The sequence below is a fragment of the Rhinolophus sinicus genome, chromosome 1 (genome assembly GCF_057876585.1).
Source record: "Rhinolophus sinicus isolate RSI-liver-muscle chromosome 1, RSI-T2T, whole genome shotgun sequence".
Classification (NCBI taxonomy): domain Eukaryota; kingdom Metazoa; phylum Chordata; class Mammalia; order Chiroptera; family Rhinolophidae; genus Rhinolophus; species Rhinolophus sinicus.
The window spans coordinates 155,995,811-156,014,302 of NC_142501.1; the positions used below are offsets into that span (position 1 = coordinate 155,995,811).

The 18,492-nt window shown below is 37.1% G+C and overlaps 2 protein-coding genes across 3 annotated transcripts in view; one reads left to right on the forward strand and one right to left on the reverse strand.

Annotated features, from left to right (window-relative positions):
- Positions 1–18,492, reverse strand: part of JCHAIN (joining chain of multimeric IgA and IgM) — a 43,451-nt gene that overhangs the window by 16,214 nt on the left and 8,745 nt on the right. Inside the window, exons 1-2 of one of the 2 annotated variants that reach the window (XM_019757095.3) lie at positions 15,008–15,144; positions 14,494–14,917 (exon numbers count right to left, since the gene is read on the reverse strand). In XM_019757095.3, coding sequence (XP_019612654.1) covers positions 14,494–14,521 — 28 coding nt within the window. In that variant the 5' untranslated portion in view covers positions 14,522–14,917; positions 15,008–15,144. Of the gene's footprint in view, positions 1–14,493; positions 14,918–15,007; positions 15,145–18,492 lie in introns of those variants that run through there. The other variant, XM_074324483.2, reaches the window with a different exon arrangement.
- UTP3 (UTP3 small subunit processome component) lies at positions 15,150–17,033 on the forward strand. The gene has a single exon (XM_019757093.3). The coding sequence runs from the start codon at positions 15,539–15,541 to the stop codon at positions 16,970–16,972; it is 1,434 nt and encodes a 477-aa protein (XP_019612652.2). The 5' UTR covers positions 15,150–15,538; the 3' UTR covers positions 16,973–17,033.

The window sequence follows — 18,492 nt, forward strand, 5'->3', positions numbered from 1 at the left end:
CTCCCTTTCAGTCATCCAGCTACTTCTACTCAGGGCCTTTGTACCTTCTAGTCCCTCTGCATGAACACTTTCCATATCCTTGCATGGCTGGCCTCTTGCATCATTCAAATCTCAAGTCAAATGTCATTGCCTCAGAGAGAATTTCCCTGGTTGCTAATCATCCTAACCAACTGCCAGTCACTGTCATATTACCCCATTTTCTTATCTTCAGAGTATTTATCACTGTTTGAAATTCTTATTAGTTTATTTAGTATCTGTCTCCTCCCCGTTAGAATAAAAAACTCCTTGAGAGTGGCATTTTCTTGTTGCTCCCATTTGTTTCCAAGAATCAAGCATGGGAATGCCTAAAATTACTGACTGAATAAAAGATGAATGGGGAACATTTGCACAAGGAGTTGAAAACTCCAGTTTTAAGTCCTCTAAAAATATGAGTCTCTTTTTTGGACAGGCTCTATACTGTCAATCTCACTTTCCTAAGTGTGCATCTTTGTTAGCAGCTGTATTACACTATTGGCTTCTATTACGTGTATAGCCAACTAAAATTCCATTTAAAAAATGTGTTTCCATAAAATAACAACTTCCCCACATTTAATACTTAAACAGTTGAGATTTGGGTATGAGATTTAGCATTGATCCCTAAGTTTTATCTTGCTAAACTCAGACCAACAGTACCACTTATTGGATTCCTTTTGAGTCCAAATTCTGAAATCTAGTGGTTATTTCTCTCAGCTTCACAGTGTCTACAAACTTGATACACATGCCATCAGAATCCTTATTTAAGTCATTAAGAAAAAATGTTCAATGGGATAGTGGTGAAGATAGACTTCTACAGCATACATCAAAAGTGCCACCTCTAAGCTTACACCAACCCATTAATAAGCACGTTGTAGGTATAGTAGTTCATTTTAAGCTAACGCATATAATACCATACTACCACACAGACTGTAATTCTCCCTTTCGTCCATAAGGATAGCATGAACACTTACCATAAGTAATCAATCTCTCCTTAGCCTCTATCTTTAATATCATGTGATTTCTCCCCTTAAAAGTCTTCAATAATATAAAAGGATCCTTGATATTCTGGCATCTTGCCGCTTAAACACTTAAAAGAGATGATGATATTTTTTTTGGCTTTAAATCCAAGATGTAGCTGAACTTCCTTGATTTTCCTTTTGATAGATTATATTCTGCATTTAGTATGACAATTTATTGTTCCCATTTGTCCTTAAACTTTGTATGAAAAAGTTTTGGTAACGGTTAGTGTTGCCCAAAACAGCCCCAAAAACAAAGCTCCTAAAATATTACAGGGTCATCAGGAACACAGCCTTTACACCTTCTCTGTATGTACTGTATCCCTACCTTCTATGCCTTTGAGACACTCGACAATACAAAAATAACTTTGGAATCGACCCAGAAAAATAAACTGAAGGAAGGTCCTATTGGAGGAAAAGTCTTCTGCCAAAAGAAGCTAACAGCAAAAATGATCTCCAAGATAAGTGAAGAAACATAAAATATTCAAAAGTGGAAAATTCTTTATGTGTATATATCCACAGTATAATGAATACATAATTGTTACGTTTAATTTTAAACCTTCTAAAGCTCCCAAAACATCCTATAATCACTCAGTTACACAAATCCGTTGTACATAAAGTTACAAGAGTAAAGAGGGAGTTTTTCTATGACAACAGTGAGCTAAAGCTTGACCTGACTTGCAATCTATTCCTCCCCCAAGATCCTGGCTGGCTAGCTGGGGACTTCCCAAAACTCCTGGAGAGCACTCTCTCTCCATTTCCACAAAAGCGATGTAACTTATCAAGAATAACTATCAACAAAAGTTTAAAGATATGCTTAATAATGTTAAGGAGTACACCAGCTATAACAACTGTATTTGTAATGTTTTATTTCTTAAACCAAGTTAATAGTATACAGGTGTTGTTATATTATCCTTTACAACTTGCATATTCATAAGAAATTAAAAATAATTGAGTCATTATCCAAAAAAAGACTAATTATCACTCCAAACAATGCATGCCTGTCTCTCCCCTTTCAGAATCTTAACCCTGGATCTACTTTGTAGATTAAGAATTAAATAATGGCCCAGTGGCACAGTCTCCCTGGCCCTAGACTCGTCAAGGGGATCACTTCTTAAATTATATGTGTAACCATATGCTGTACACCTGAAATTAATGTAAAATTATATTGAATGTCAACTGTAACTGAAAAATTAAAAAGGGGGGACAGGTGAAGGGGGAATAAGAGGTCCAAATCTCCAGGTATAAAACAAGTAAGTCATGGGATGTAACGTACGGCAGAGGGAATATAGTTATTAGGTTGGTGCAAACGTAATTGTGGTTTAAAAGGTTAAAAATAATTGCAAAAACTGCAATTACTTTTGCACCAACCCAATAATAATATTGTGACAGCATAATACAGTAAGATGGTTTCTTGACTTCTTTAGGTATATAATGTTGAATAACTATTGTGTAGACCTGAAACTAATATAATATTGCATGATAACTATATTCTTAATAATAATCTTTTTAAAAAATTAAACAATGACCCCACATTTTGCATGTTATGATATGCAAATAGTATTAAGTTCAGAATTAAGAATACTAAACTTTATTTCCAAAATTAAATTCTAATCATTAAAAGCATATATAAATGCATTTCATACAATTGTACTTTTATGCCAACTATTTTGTGTTCCTTTTTGTCACACATATATATCAATTTCCAAAGTTGATATAGAAGACATGTATGTTAACCTTTGAAGTAGTTATGTAATATTCCATGATGTTGATACACCATGGTTTGCCATAAAGTCTCTACTACTCCATTTGGGGTTACCCTGTTTACTATTAAATCAAAAACAATTTTTCAACAAATGTACGTTGCAGACCTAATATGTGCCTGATATGTTGTACCCTTGATGCTAAGATATAGATAACCATGACCAACCTGGCCCTGCCTTCCCAGAGATTATACTCTAGTGGGGAAGACAGATAAAAAAAATAATAATGATAAATAAATATAATAATCACAGTTTGTGATTAATGCAATGAAGGAAATAAAGTAGTGTGACAGAGACCACCAAGGTTAGGATTGAGGCAGTCTCCTTTAGAAGGCATACTCAGGAAAGGCCTCCTCTGTGAGGAGGGAACATCTAGGCTGAAACAGGAGCAAATGGGAAGGAGCCTGTACTAGTTTTCTGTGCTGCCATAACAAATTAACACAAATTGAGTGGCTTAACACAACACAAATGTATTATATCACAGTTCTATAAGTCAGAAGTCTGGGGAGACTAATCCCTGTTCTTCACTTTCACAATGTGGAAACTAAACTGCTGCCAGCGGGCTCTAATCATGAGGCTCCAGGAGAGAATCCATTTCCAGGCTCATTCAGATTGTTGGCAGAATTCAGTCTCTTGTCGCTTTAGGGCCAAGGTCCCCATTCCCTTACCTGCTATGGGCTGGAGGTTGTTTTCAGCTTCTAAATGCTGACAGCATTCCCTTAATAGTGGCCCGTTGATCTTCAAAGCCAGCTAGCAGCAGACCAAGTCCTTCTCATGCTTCAAATCTCTCTGACCTCTGCTTTTGCTTCATCTCTCCTGCCTCCTGCTAAAGAAAGTTCTCCGCTTTGGGGGGCTCATGTGATTACATTGGGCCGACCCACATAATCGAGGATAATCTCCCCATTTTAAGGCCCATACCCTTAATCACATCTGTAGTCTCTTTTGCTATGTAATGGGTAACATATTCACAGGTCCTAGGGATTAGGGCATGCAATTTTTGGAGGGATATTACTCTGCCTACCACAGAGTTAAACTGTGTGTCCAAGAAGAAAGGAAACAGCAAGTTAAACGGCCATGATAGGCCAGAGCTTGTCCTGAGCAGGACAAGCACAATGAGGAAGGGCCCTGGAGCTGCCGCCCAGTGAAGGGGGGACCAGAGTAGATGACACCATGCACTTCTTTATAAGGGGCATTTTTTTCCCCGTTTGAATTATACAAGTTTAGAATCTATTTTGAATTTTAGAATCAATTGTAGTCATTTGAAAGCTAAAGATGGAGCACAGGCCTCCAAACTTCCAGTCCATTTCACCTCCCACAACACCAGGAGCCACAATTCTTTCTTTCACATCTATATGGAGAAATTTCTTCTAATTGACATTTTTTTAACCATAAACATTTTGGTTCTTGCATGCAGAATTTCTCCAAGTAAGTGTCTGTATCCAATCACAGTGTATATAAAATTTATATTTAGATAGCAGGAGGCAACAGCTAAATTAACAAAGAATTCAAAACATGAAAAAGAAGCTGCAACTCAAATTTATTTTAAAAATTAAAAAATTAAGAGGAAAAAAACTGAATTCTTTTCCCAAAGGCTTTCCACATAGACTTTCAGAATAGGGTATTGTGGTTAAATGTTTATAAGAAGAATTGCACCTGTGTTGTGGTTGTTTTTAAATAAACTTGCACCTGCAGGGACTTTTCAGAGAATTGCTATTTGGGATAGGACATGTCAGTCATTTGACCATTATACAGAGCTCGTCCCCTCACCATACCACCTTCTGGGCAGGTCCTAATTTACAAAGAGCCTGTTTCCAAAAATTCATTTGAAAAGCAACAGTTTAGATTTCATAATTTCTCTAGAGATATAATAGTAAACAAGGTTCCCAGGAAATTTCTCAAGCGACACTATGCTCCTTTCAATTCACTGACTCCTGTGGTGTGGTCCCTCACTGCTTCAAGGAAATTCAAATCTATTTTTAGGGTAAGCCTCTGCTCTAGTCAAATATATCTGGTTCCTTTTCCTGTATATAATTAGCTAATTCCTGTTTCAGAATCTTTTTCAGTCTGTCATTTTCCTCACCAACCCTTCCCGCCAACCCTTTTCAAAATCCTAAAATTTTTAAAACTAATTCTAGTAAGTTTCCCATCTAATGTCATCCCATTCTGTTCACCATATTACTGTTTTTTCATTGCTAATAAATCCATCTTATATCTCTATTTTATGTCATTTTACATGAGTTGACATATTACTTTACATTTTTATCACTTTTCTTCATATGTATATAATTATATCCTATATTGAATTAATGCTTTCTAGATGCAGAGAGGTGTTCATAAAGAGCAGTAGCAATTAGCAGTCCAAAAAAAAGGATATGAGGAAACACCAAAGGGGGACTATAAGACTCAGGAAAATAGATGAGAAAATAAAATTTTTCTATTCTAACTCTTCTATTCAGTATTTACATCATATGGAAGTGTCATACCGTCTGTTTTCCCTAATAACAAGGAGAAAGCATAAATCTATAGTGGAGAATATCCAGTCAATTATTTTAAAAATATCTGACACATTCTTTCAAGACAATCTTAGTAATTGTTTCAGAGTTAGAAATAAGTTGCTTTGGCCCAAAAGGTGTGCAACAATTGATTATTTCCCAGTGAACTTTGCAACATTATATTATAAATATATCATATATTCAAGTAATTTAAAATACCTAAAACAGCATAATACTTTACATTGTAAGGATTGGTCTTAAGAGACACATCTACACCATCTACCATCTTCCTACTAAACAAAGAGCAAAGGCTCTGGAGTTGGATTGTCTGGATTCTAATAGGATTTTAGTAAGTTGTTTAACTTCTCTTTCCCTCAATTTCATCTATAAAATGAGCATGGCTGTAATACATATTTCATAGGTTTTATAAGAATCAATAAAATAAACGTAAAGCACCTAGAACATGGCTGCAACATATAAACACTGAATTACTTTAGTATCTATTATTTTTTTTAATGTGGAGAAAAGATGTCTTCTTTCAAACTGACTTAAATGCTAAGCTATTATAGGAGGCAGAATAGTGGCCCATCGAAGACGTCCATGTCATAATTCTCAGAACCTGTGAATATGTTACATTACATGGCAAGGCAGGATTGTAGGTTGCAGAAGGAATTAAGGTTACTGCTCATCAGCTGACCTTCAGATGGGGATATTATCCTGGATTATTCAGATGGGTCCAATGTAATCACAAGGGTCCTTGTAAGAGAAAAAGGAAGGCAGGAGAGTCAGTGAAAGAGAGAGAGGTATGAAGATCCTGCACTGCTCACTTTGAAGTTGAAGGAAAAAGGCATAAGGCGGAATGCAGGCAGCATCTAGAAGCTGGAAAAGTCAAGGAAACAGAATCTCCCCTAGGGCCTCCAGGAGGAACGCACCCCTGCTGACACCTTGATATTAGCCCAATGAGACCATGTCAGATTTCTCACCTACAGAACTGTAAGGACAATAAATTTGTATTGTTATAAACCACTAAGTTTGTGGTAATTTATTATAGCTCCAATAGGAAATTAAAATAGCTATCTTTTTGGGTAATTTCCTTATGTAATTGGGGCAACCATGTATTTTTATTTAAAAGAATTTTTCTTTAAGACACTGAAATAAAGTTGCTATTATAGCAATGTTTTTGTGGTCTGTAAGGCTAATGCTGCTTACCTGGCTCTGATTCAAATGGTCATTCAAACATTTATTCTTTCTTTAACAAATGTATTAACATCTACTCTATGTGGCAGGGACACACGTGAACAAGATAGGTATGACCTTGGGTCAGTTGGGTTTACAGTCTATTGGGTAATGATAACATATATTTACATGATGACAAAGTACAATGTGCCTTAGAAGCACAGATGTTGGGGTCGGGGGTAATGGGGAGAGCAGCAGGATCAAGGAAAGCTTCCCAGAGGAATTAACATCCATGCTGAGACTAAAAGATGATAAAAGTCAGGCAAAAAAAGGGATAAATATGGTCTAGGAGAGACTATAACATTGATAGTTTAGAGTTGAGAGAAAACATGACTATTTGAGGAAATGAAAGCTCTACATGGCAATATGAGTCCAGAAACCATATATTTTATGTTTCAACATGACTACTCTTAAACTTCTAGTATGGTGCTGGGTACTATGCAAAATTAAAATATTTTACATGAATGTAAATTTGGTGTTATTATACGATATGGTTGTAGAGTAGTGAGTTTATATAGACAACTGTAACATTATACTTGATTATTAAATATCTTCATTCAGTTCCTGAGCAACATGAAATAAGTTTTCAAACATATCAAAAGATTAGTGATTAATATAAGAGGAAACTCTTAAGTAATGTGTTCACTGTTATTTTAAATATTGTATAACATAGAGTGTAGAACATAAATTGTAGTAGTTCACAATCACAGTGTGAAGGAATGTTCTGATACGGTCGTCAGTACAGACAAAAATAAGGCCAAAGAAAATAATTTACAGTGAATAAATAATTTTACCAAAAGTACAGAAGCAAAAACCAAACAAAACAAAAACTAGAATAAATCTGCCCAAATTAATCAATGAAGGAACAACAGACCAATCTCTAAATGATATCCTAATTATACTTTATGCTTATTTGCCTATACACATCTACTACATTCATGCTTTCCCACGTTCCAAAACAAAACTACAAAGATTCAGTATGGGTGATGCCTTCTGATTCTCCTATTTTTCTGCCTTTATATTGGTTGATATTGATACTATATCTCTGAGTAATCTTAATCTATCAATCTGAAGTGCCAAGTTTTTTCAATACACCTTGAAGCGTAGGTCTCTGGGCCATACAAGTTTTTCATTAGTGATAAAACTATAAACTAGGAAATAGTATAATAAAATGGTTCAGAAAAACAACTTCAAAGTGAGAAAGACTTGGGTTTAACCACCAGCTACATAACCTTGGGCAAATTACATTTCTGAGCCTCGCCTGTGAAAACAGGAATAATGGTGCCGTTCTTATAGACACAGTGTGAGAATTAGATAAGATCATGTACTTCAAGTACTGAGTATAGTCCCTCATGCATAATTGTATCTCCCAAAATATTCAATGACACTGACAATAGCAAGTGGAGAAAGCCCAGACAGGTATTAAAACTTTTGGACATGATAAAAAGTGTGAGTTGAGTACACATAGAGGCTTTATTCAGATGAATTTTTTTGGTGGTGGTGGTCATCTTTAATGGATTAGTTTCACAGGGTAAGTTGAGAGGTCTTAAATTTGAATAGGTTTAGACATTTAATTACATATAGCTCATTCATTAATCTAAACCTTTAAATCTGACACTTGGTGATAGATAGTCCTATAACCGTAGTGGCAAACAGGCACTATATCCCTTCTGGTCTACTCGTTCATGTGTGCTAGCTACTTAAGTAAAAACAACCCCAAACCTTATTTTGTCGTTGTTGTTGTTTTAGTTAAGTATCTAATAGAATCCCATGTTCCACTGAATGTGGAAGACCCCCAAATCTCTTCTCCAGTTCAGATATTTCTCCCCAGCTTCAAACACGTACATCCTACTGTCTAGAAAACATTAGACACTTGAACCTCTTCACAGACAATTCAAATGCAGCATGTCCAAACTTATTTTCCCGTTTCCTGCACGCTGCTAACCTCTTCCCTCCCGGGTTTTCTGTCTTAGTGGACAGTACCATCATCCACTCAGTTGTCCAAGAAAACCTGGGAGTCACTGTAATTCCTCACCCCTCATACTTAATCAGACACTAAGTCCTATAATACCATCTCTTAAATAGCAATTAATCTGTCCACTTTTTTATATCCTTATTCCCAGGGCCCTAGTTTAGACACTAAAATTTATCACCCAGATGACTGTAACAGCCTCACACTACCTATAATTTTACCTTTCCATCAATTCTCTACTCTTATCCTGTTTAAAACCCTCCAAAGGTTCACCACTGCTCTTAGCATAAAATCTAAGTTATCTCTTCATACCAAAAATAGATATAGATTAATGTCACATTTGCAGGTAGCTTACTAAATTCTTAGGTTGTTTTTACTCACTTTAATACCTTTTTGAAATTTAAGAAAATTCAATTTAACTCTCATTTGATTAACTATCAGTACTTACTAAGTATAATTAACTGTATTAGATACTGTAAGGGTTACAGAGATGAATGGTGATATATCTGGTAGGAAAGATAAGTATATAAATACCTGTAGTTTTAACACAATAGAGAAAATGTTTTAAAATCCTAACATAGGAAGCGTTAAAGGGCCAGTAGATGCTAATGGAAGGAAGCATATCAGAGAATATATCCTGGAGAAGACATTTTAGCTGGGCTTTGAAGGCCATTAAGAATAGAGATGTGGGGCAGTCTAAGCAAAGGCCAGGAGAAAGAAATCTCAAAAAGAGAAGCAGAATGCTTATTGGAGTTTGGCTAGAATGTAGAACTTCTCAAGGAAAGTAGTAGGAAAGCAACTGGAAAAATAAGTTGGGGCCAGATAAAGGTAGGCCCCCACAGTAAGCTAAGAGGTAAGGATTTATGCTATAGAGAATGAGGAGTGACTAAAGAAAAAAAATTTACGTAACCTGTATTTCAAAAGATCTTCACCATCAAAACTATAATTATCATTGGATCAATAACGAATATTAAAATAATTGTATCTAAAGGGTTCCTCATGACAAGAAAAAATAAAAAGGGGTTAAAATAATGTTTAGAAAATAATTACACAGTATTTCATTGGATAAGAGTTTGGAAGAGAAAGCAATCTCACAATTTCATTAAATTCTTCATGATGTCATTAAAGCCACCAAACCAAGTCATTTTTAACTAAAAGCGTAGAAGGGTTCATATGTTTAGCCCATATTTCAGTAGAAGTTCTATATTTTCCTTCCAAATCACTTCTAGGATTTTTGTGTCTTTAAATAGATACAGACTTTAGTTGCAAAAAGAATCTACAACCTACTGCTTTCAGAGTAAGTGGTTTCCAACAGAAATGAAAGCAGATGGCAACTACACTTCATCTTTTCCATTTTCTCACATACACCTAAAAATAATCTTTCTTTTTTTGCACCCAAAAATAGTTCAAAGAGTTTCTGTGATTATATTAAATTATCTAAATAAGTTATAGCAATGAACACCAAGAATACATTTTCCCATTATTACTCATATCAAATTATTTTAACTATTACTACTTCTCTGAGCAAAAAAAAAGAAAAAAAAAACAAAACTATTTATTTGACAACGTCAGTTGTGAAAACCTAGTCTGTCATGCTGGGATAAAAAGTAAATGCACATTTAACTATTAGCTTAAGTTCACAAAAGCTATGTATTAAATACTTCGTCTTTTAAATGCTATTGTTAATTTTTTAAAAAATGTGCTGATGACTAGAGAAGCACAAAAGACACTGCAATTCATTGTTAAAGGCTACTATTTTGATATGCTGACACTCACCTAATTTCTAGGATTTAAAAAATGACTACTTGGATCCAGACTTACTGGGGCTTGTAGACTTGGTGGAAGGAAAGCAGTAAGTATCAATAGAGCTATGTATAAAATGTGGGAATGCAACAGAGGAAGTTCTTCACCCTGCTGAGGCCAGGAAAGGCTTTTAAGGTGATATTTAAAATTAGTTTTAAAGGATGAATAAAAATTCTCTAGAAAGTAGAAACATGTGCAAAGGAAAGGAGGGAGGAAAGAGCACAGCCTGCACAAGGTTCATGAGGAAACCTGCAGATATAATTATTTATATACAGAGGGTGCCACCAAAATGATGTATACACATTTTAGGAAAGGAAAAAACTGTATTAAAATTGTAATAATATATACTGATAACAAAAGGTGAATACAAGTCATGTGTATACATTTTTTGGCACCGTTATTATTGATTTAATAATTACAGCTTTGATAGTGAAGGTCTTTTGAAACATAGTTCATATAAATTTTTTTTAGTCAGCTCTCATTTTCTCTAGAATAAAGGCTTTAGCTCTTAGCCTATTATATATATTAGGTCGGTGCAAAAGTAATTGTGGTTTTTGCAGTTATTTTTACCCATTTAAATCGCAATTACTTTTGCATCAACCTAATATAAACACACACACACACGGCTATGCCACACATGGCGGCAGCGAGAGTGTGGTAAGATGTGAAGTTAAAGATGTCTGCAGGAGTCAAGTCATAAGAAATGTGAACTAATCCTATAGATGTTGGAAGCTTTTAAAGGACTTTAAGTTAGGGGCCTAGATCGTCGTTTTTTGTCTACTTGTTTTGTAATTGAACCTCAGACGCAAACAGTTAATTATTCTCAGTTCCTGGCACATTCTCATTATTGGTCCATGGCAGGTTCCTTTCCTATTCCTTCTAATCTCCAAGCCTCATCCCATTCTTCTTTACCCCTCCATAAGAACTGTTTATTTTATATTTAACGGGCATTATTTTGTTGGTATATGTTCTTACAAAACATGTTATTGTATTTATGTGAGTGGTATTTATTATATTACATATCTCATTTTTTACTTTCCACCCTAAGCACATTGCTTTTGAGAACCACTCATGTTGCTATGTGGATATCTATAATCTACTGTTTCCAATTACTGTGTAGTTAAGATGACCATATAATTTATCATCTAAAATCATGAGTGTAATTACACTGGAATAACAGGTTAATAAGGGCTGTAGTAGGCAAACCAGTATGTATGGTCACTCTATGCTCCTAAATTTCATGCTGCTTACCCATGACAGTTTACTGATCTGCTCTCCCATGGATGGGCCTCCAGGTTGTCTCCAACTCCCTGCTGTCAATAATGGCTTTTCAAACAGCCTCATACAGGTACCATCACATAGGACCTGTGTGAGAATTTCTTTGTTAACCAAAAAGATGTCTGTAATGATTTGTAAATCTCCGGCATAGGTAATTATGAGAACGCTGAACATATGAGCAAAAGGACAGAGGAGAAAATTGCAAAGCAATGCTTGGGGAATAAAGAGTGATAGAGCACTTAAATCAGAATGTAAAGTTTCAGTAGGGGGTTAATGAAAGGTACGGTGGGAAAGGTTGCTTTGAGGCAAGACTGTGGGAGGACTGTGTGTGCTGTGAACTTTATAGTAACTGAGAGTCATTGAAAGTTTTAGAACAAGGGTGTGGGACGATGGAAACAGTATTCTAGGACGATATATGTGATAATACTGAATCAAATGTTCCCAGCAAAGACTGGGAACGAGAAGAGCTACTAAGGGAATATTTGAAAGCCAGTGTTAGCTACAGTACAGTGTAGATTCTGAAGCCAGACTGGGTTCAAATCTATTCTACCATTTACTAGCCTGTGACCTCATTTAGTGTCCATGTGCCTCAGTTTCCTAAATTAGAGATTATCATAGTATCTCCCTCACAGGGTTGAATGTCAAGAGCTTATAACAGTACCTACACATAATAACTGCTCTCAATGTTAGCTATTATTATTATTGCTACAATAGTCTAGGGGGAAAATGAGATCAATTTAAGCTAACCTGGTGGTAGTATACCTTTAACACACAGAGTATCCTAATATCAGTGCGTCATTCACAAACCCCTACCTGCCATAGTCAGAAAACCTCCTAAAGGGCTTAGAATAAGGCAAAAGAGTATTCTTTGAAAAAAAAACTTGGCCCTCATTATGTGTAACTTGCTAAATCCTGAGCCAGGTATAACAATAATGTGATTAAAAAATTCCAGTTGATGATAAATTATAGTTGCCACAAATGTAATAGTTAAATATCAAATGTTATTTAATATTTATTCATTTTCTCTGGGGACTCAGTGCTTTTCTTTTTTAATTGACATCAGGTTATGGTATAATAAAGCTATTAATCTGTCTTTACAGCAATACAACGTTATAAGAAAATAATTCCTCACCTAAATGGGATATAATTATAAGATTAGACTATGTAAGATTAGTCCATGGGAGCTACTGGAATTGAATAATTGGCTTTAACTGTTCTTTATCAAAAATCTGAGACTATTAGAATACAACACTCTCTGAATATGCATTAGATATTGCAACTCTATTCTAAATAGTTAATGTAATGTGTAGTATAAACTAAACAGTATTAGAGCAATGTGATAACTCCTATTAAAAATATCCAACATATTTTTCTAACTTCTCTATAATAGTTATGCATTTTGGTCCTGAAGTATGACTATAAAGTCTCAAATAATGTTCAATAAAAATAAATAAAACTAAATATGCCTAAATAAAACTTAGTATTTAGACATTATGAAAATTCAATAGTACGTTTAAAACAAGGATATAATTACAGTTCCAGCTTACATTAAACAATATTTCTAGAATAACAATCCAGAGGCAATCTCACCCCTCCAATCTCTCACAGCACTAGGCTTACATCACATACTACCTGTATTTTAATATTCTGCATGCATCTTTTCTTTTCTACCTGACTATAAGTTCCTTGAGGGAAGACACTGTGGCTACTTCACCTTTGGATCTACTACAGTATGCTGCATTCTGCTACAGTTAGTAAGCAGTTAATACTTGTTGAATGACAAAATATATTAAAATTCACATTCAAAAATGAATTCTGCGAGGGCAAAGCAGAACATAACATTTTTATCCACATCTTTTTTATTCATAAAATTGTATTTTCTGAAATATTTTTGTAAAGGTTTTCAAATGTGTAAGGTAACTTTTAGCACTTTGACAATGTTTAGTTAGAAATGCCTCTTTTCTAAAAATTTGTATTATTTTTCTTAACTTAATGACACGTACTTTCTGCAAAGAAATTGTATGTCACCATTAATTTTAGCAACGTATCAAAAGGTTAGCTCCCAAAACCTATATTTGAAGGTATCATAATACTAACTCTGAACCTACCATACGTAACGTCTGAAAACTTAAATCTTGAATTATTCTAAGGTTATAAGACAGTCTTTTCATGCTTCTAGCTCTAGTAATACTTCCAAAGACAAGTTTGCCTAATTCTTCCCTTATTACCACTCTCCTCCTCAAATAGTAATACTTTAATCTGTGCTCTTGGTTTCTCTCATTCACCCAGCAAACACACTCTCTGTAACAGTTCTGAAACTCATTCACATTGTAAAGGCAAAGGACTGATAACAGCTGACTGTGAAAGCCTGCTGTGGGAGCACTCTCCGATTTCTGTGCCAGATTTACTAGTGTAATCTCCCTGAGTCTGTTTCCATGTATGTAAAATAAAAGTATGTAGGTGGAATTAATGAGTCCTAAAATCCATTCCAACTCAGGTTATCTCCCTTAGAGTTGTTTGCAGTCTTACACATCATTCACTCTATTTTATGTAGCACCTGAGACAGACATATAATCAAATACTGTAATTTCAATACTTATTCATTAAACAAGTCTTGATTCAACACATACTCTGTGCCAGACACTGTACTGGATGCTTGCAAATCAGTGTTTGTAGAGATCTACTAGGTGATAAGAGAAGAACTGAGAAAAACACAACTAAAGGAATTAAAGGAGACCAAAGAGGTGACGCTTAAGCTGTCTCTTCAAAACAGAAGTTTTCCAAGGTCAGGGGATAGTACTACACCCTACCTAAGTAAGAAGGATGGCACCTATGAGAGAGTGATGTAAAAGCCATGTTAAGTGTTCTCAGCGGATGAGGGCTGGGTTAACACTAGACAAAAGGCCCACAGTACTTACTCCAGTTATAATTTGGCATGTTTTCCATGATTACTTGGTCCCCTGCTAGACCGCAAGTTCCACGAGTACGGGACTGTTTTTGCCCATTGTACTCCCAAAGCCTAACACGCTGCCTCGTGCATAAATGTTGAAGAATAAATGAATAAAGGGTACAGCCTTGACAATTCAATGTGTCATTTCCAAAGAATCTTTAAGAATGAATCTTCTCCACTAACAGGAAGAAAAATCCTGGGGCCTTCTGCAGCCAACTTTTGAGTTCCTCGGAGAGTTAAATCCCCGTGGAGTCACCGAGCCCAGCGGGCAGGCATCTGGAGAAGGGTTAACACACCCGCCCTGAGGCCCGGTCTGCGCTCTCGCCAGGATTCTCCAGTCCAGCGGCACCGCAGCGCCTCAGGCTATGGTGCCCAGAAAAAGTATTCGGACGCTGGGGAAAGAAAAAAACAACCTGATTAACTTCCACACTAATAAGCGGAGACTATAAAACAATGCCAGTAAACAGGGAAATCTTACACACCCGCATTTCACTCCAAGTCGGAGACGCCCGGTTCATGCGCAGTACAGCTCATTGCACAGTCCCGGGGCCTCTTCTAGGAGTGGAGGCAGAGCGCCCTCTACTGGTCCCGGCGACCTCGCCTCGCGGTTCCCTCGCGATACTGCCCCCACCCCCGCCACGCCCAGGCTCGCGAAAGTATGAACAGAAGTTTCCGCAAAGGCCTCTACGGAACTGAGCTTCCTATACCTGTTGTTCCTACACGGAACGATTTTCATTCACTGGAATAGATTGACGTTAAAGGGCAAAGCGGAAAAAGCAGTAGCTGTTAACGTGACTAGGCCTGCGGGACCCAGCGGAAGTCCTGGTTCATACGCCACACGAAGAGCATCCTGGGGGCCGGAAGGAGGTAGAAATTCCTGCCGGCGACCGGAGCGCCGGCATATTCGCGTGTTACGAGGTCGCGTGGCTGTTTCGAGAGGCGTGTTGCTGGAACGCGTGGCTCGTGCGCAGAGGGCTGAGGTGGCAGAAAACCCGAACCTGAGGCCACGAGCAATGGTGGGGAGATCCCGGCGGCGCGGAGCGGCCAAGTGGGCAGCTGTGCGAGCTAAGGCAGGTGGCGGCCCAGCGGACGAAAAGGAAGACGATTTAGAATTGCCACCCTCACCAGGGGACTCCAGCTACTACCAAGATAAGGTAGATGATTTCCATGAGGCCCGATCTCGAGCCACCTTGGCTAAGGGCTGGAGCGAACTAGAGAGTGGGGACGAGGAGGAGGATGGCGAGGAGGAGGAGGAGGAGGTGCTAGCCCTAGACGTTGCTGATGAGGACGACGAAGATGGAGAGAGTGCGGGGGATGAGGAGGATGACGATGACGATGGTGGCAGCTCCGTGCAGAGTGAAGTTGAGGCCTCTGTGGATCCCAGTTTGTCGTGGGGTCAGAGGAAAAAACTTTACTATGACACGGACTATGGTTCCAAGTCCCGAGGCCGGCAGAGTCACGAAGTGGAGGAGGAGGAAAAAGAGGAGGAGGAGGAGGCACAACTCATTCAGCGGCGCCTAGCCCAAGCCCTGCAGGAAGATGATTTTGGGGTCACCTGGGTGGAGGCCTTTGCAAAACCGGTACCTCAGGTAGATGAGGCTGAGACACGGGTTGTGAAGGATTTGGCGAAAGTTTCGGTGAAAGAGAAGTTGAAGATGCTGAGGAAAGAATCCCCAGAGCTCTTGGAGCTGATTGAAGACCTGCAAGTTAAATTGACAGAGGTAAAGGATGAGCTGGAGCCATTGTTACAGTTGGTGGAGCAAGGGGTCATTCCACCTGGAAAGGGAAGCCAATACCTGAGGACCAAGTACAACCTCTATTTGAATTACTGCTCCAACATCAGTTTTTATTTGATCCTGAAAGCTAGGAGAGTCCCTGCACATGGACATCCTGTCATAGAAAGGCTTGTTACCTACCGAACTTTGATCAACAAGCTGTCAGTTGTGGATCAGAAGTTGTCCTCTGAGATTCGTCATCTACTCACATTTAAAGATGATGCTGGAAAGAAAGAATTGAATCCAAAAGCAAAATCCACCAAGGCCAAGCCAAAATCTGTTTCAGGGACTGTTGTTGCTGCTGCTGCCTCGGCTGTTACAGATCTTTCTGATTCCGATTTTGATGAAGAAGCTGCACTGCAATATTACAAAGAAATTGAAGACAGGCATAAGTTAAAGAGAAAGAAAGAAGAAAGTAGTACTGAAGAACAGGCTCTTGAAGATCAAAATGCAAAGAGAGCCATTACCTATCAGATTGCTAAAAACAGGGGACTTACACCCAGGAGAAAGAAGATTGATCGCAATCCCAGAGTAAAACACCGGGAGAAGTTCAGAAGAGCCAAAATTCGCAGGAGAGGCCAGGTTCGTGAAGTTCGTAGAGAAGAGCAACGTTATAGTGGTGAACTATCTGGCATTCGTGCAGGAGTTAAAAAGAGCATTAAGCTTAAGTAAAGTGTTTACTTTTTTTTTGGTAATGATTGTAGATCAATAAATTTAATTTTTAACTGGTGAAGTGATTGTGTTAATGTATAATACCTAATCTTAAATTTTAAAAATTCTTGTCAACGGGGAAATTTGTTTGCCTTATTGTCCAATTTATCCTTCAATTTTTGCAGGTGCATGGGAAAAAGATGGTGTTGAAAAAAGTTCTCCAATATCCTGTCAAGTAGTAGCCTAGAAAAATTTCAGATAGTTGTGGAGCAACTGTCAAACTTAGAACAGTTTTATATAATTTTTCACGTAAAGTGAAGAGAATGCACCTTTGGCAGTCATCTTATTTGCAAGATAGCCTATAAAATAGTCTGGCATTATTTCATTTACCTAAGTGTAATTCTTGAGCAGGATACTTATTAATAAATAGGTTTAATGTTAACTTCAGGATTTTGTACACTATGTAGTAAAAGCTTAGGAATGAAGAGGAACTTTGGTTAAAAGTAGAAAGAGATATGCCTTTATTATATTGTGAATATTTTCTAATAGTCCCTAATGTGGTAAATGGGGGAAAATTCCATTTCCCATTCTGTACTGCTAACTTGCAGCGGTTGCTGTTTGTACACTCCATTTGCTGAAAATTTGGTGTGATTCTAGTAGGTAAGTGACAACTTCAGGTGATAACAAAGTTACATTTTTCTTAAGTTGCTCTGGTCTTTATAGTAGGAGACAGATATTGAGATGGTAAACTTCGAAATATTTAGGACGATGCCAGGGAAGGAAATGAGGACTAGTGACGGGAAGCAAAAAATTTATCTTAACATGTCACTGTTTATTCATTAAACATTGTGCTAACTGCTGCAGATGCAGAGATGATTAATGGTTAGTATTTATTAAATATTTGCCATGTACTAGATATGTATCACCTCATTTAATCTTTACAAAAACTTTGTGAGGTGGTACTCTTCTAAATTAAGAGGGAGGTTAGAAATAAAAACACCGACAGAGTGCTATGGTACTTTTGTAAGCACTTTGTACTTCCTTTTTCCTCACAATAGCTCATGTGGTAAATTCTATTATCCATATTTTAAAGATAAGGCAACTGACAAAGAAGTAACTTTCTCAAGGTCATAGCTATTACTTGGCCTTTCTGGCTTTAGAGTCCTATGCTTCCTTTTATGATATCGTATATAAAGTATATAAAATATAGGTTTTAGAGTTAACTTACTAGTATTCAGTTAATTACTTGATCTGACTCATTTTCTTCATCTGTATGGTATAATTATACGTACCTTGAAAAAGACATACACTGGTTAAGAGCTATGAGATCACAGGAAGTATATATACTGATGATTCCTGGCACAGAGCTCCTTTAAAACCCTTTTAAATTCCTAAGTACTAAGAGCACTAGGAGCATCTTTTGTTCTAATGAGGTCACTATGAATGGGGTCTGAATGGCTTCTGGATGGGGACTGGTCATCAGAAAGACCAAACCACGAATCGAAGCTTGGAATTTATAGCCCCACTCCCAATCTCCAGAA

Bases quoted from the DNA above. Each gene is read 5' to 3' on its own strand.
- UTP3 (XM_019757093.3), top strand. From the start codon at position 15,539: ATGGTGGGGAGATCCCGGCGGCGCGGAGCGGCCAAGTGGGCAGCTGTG.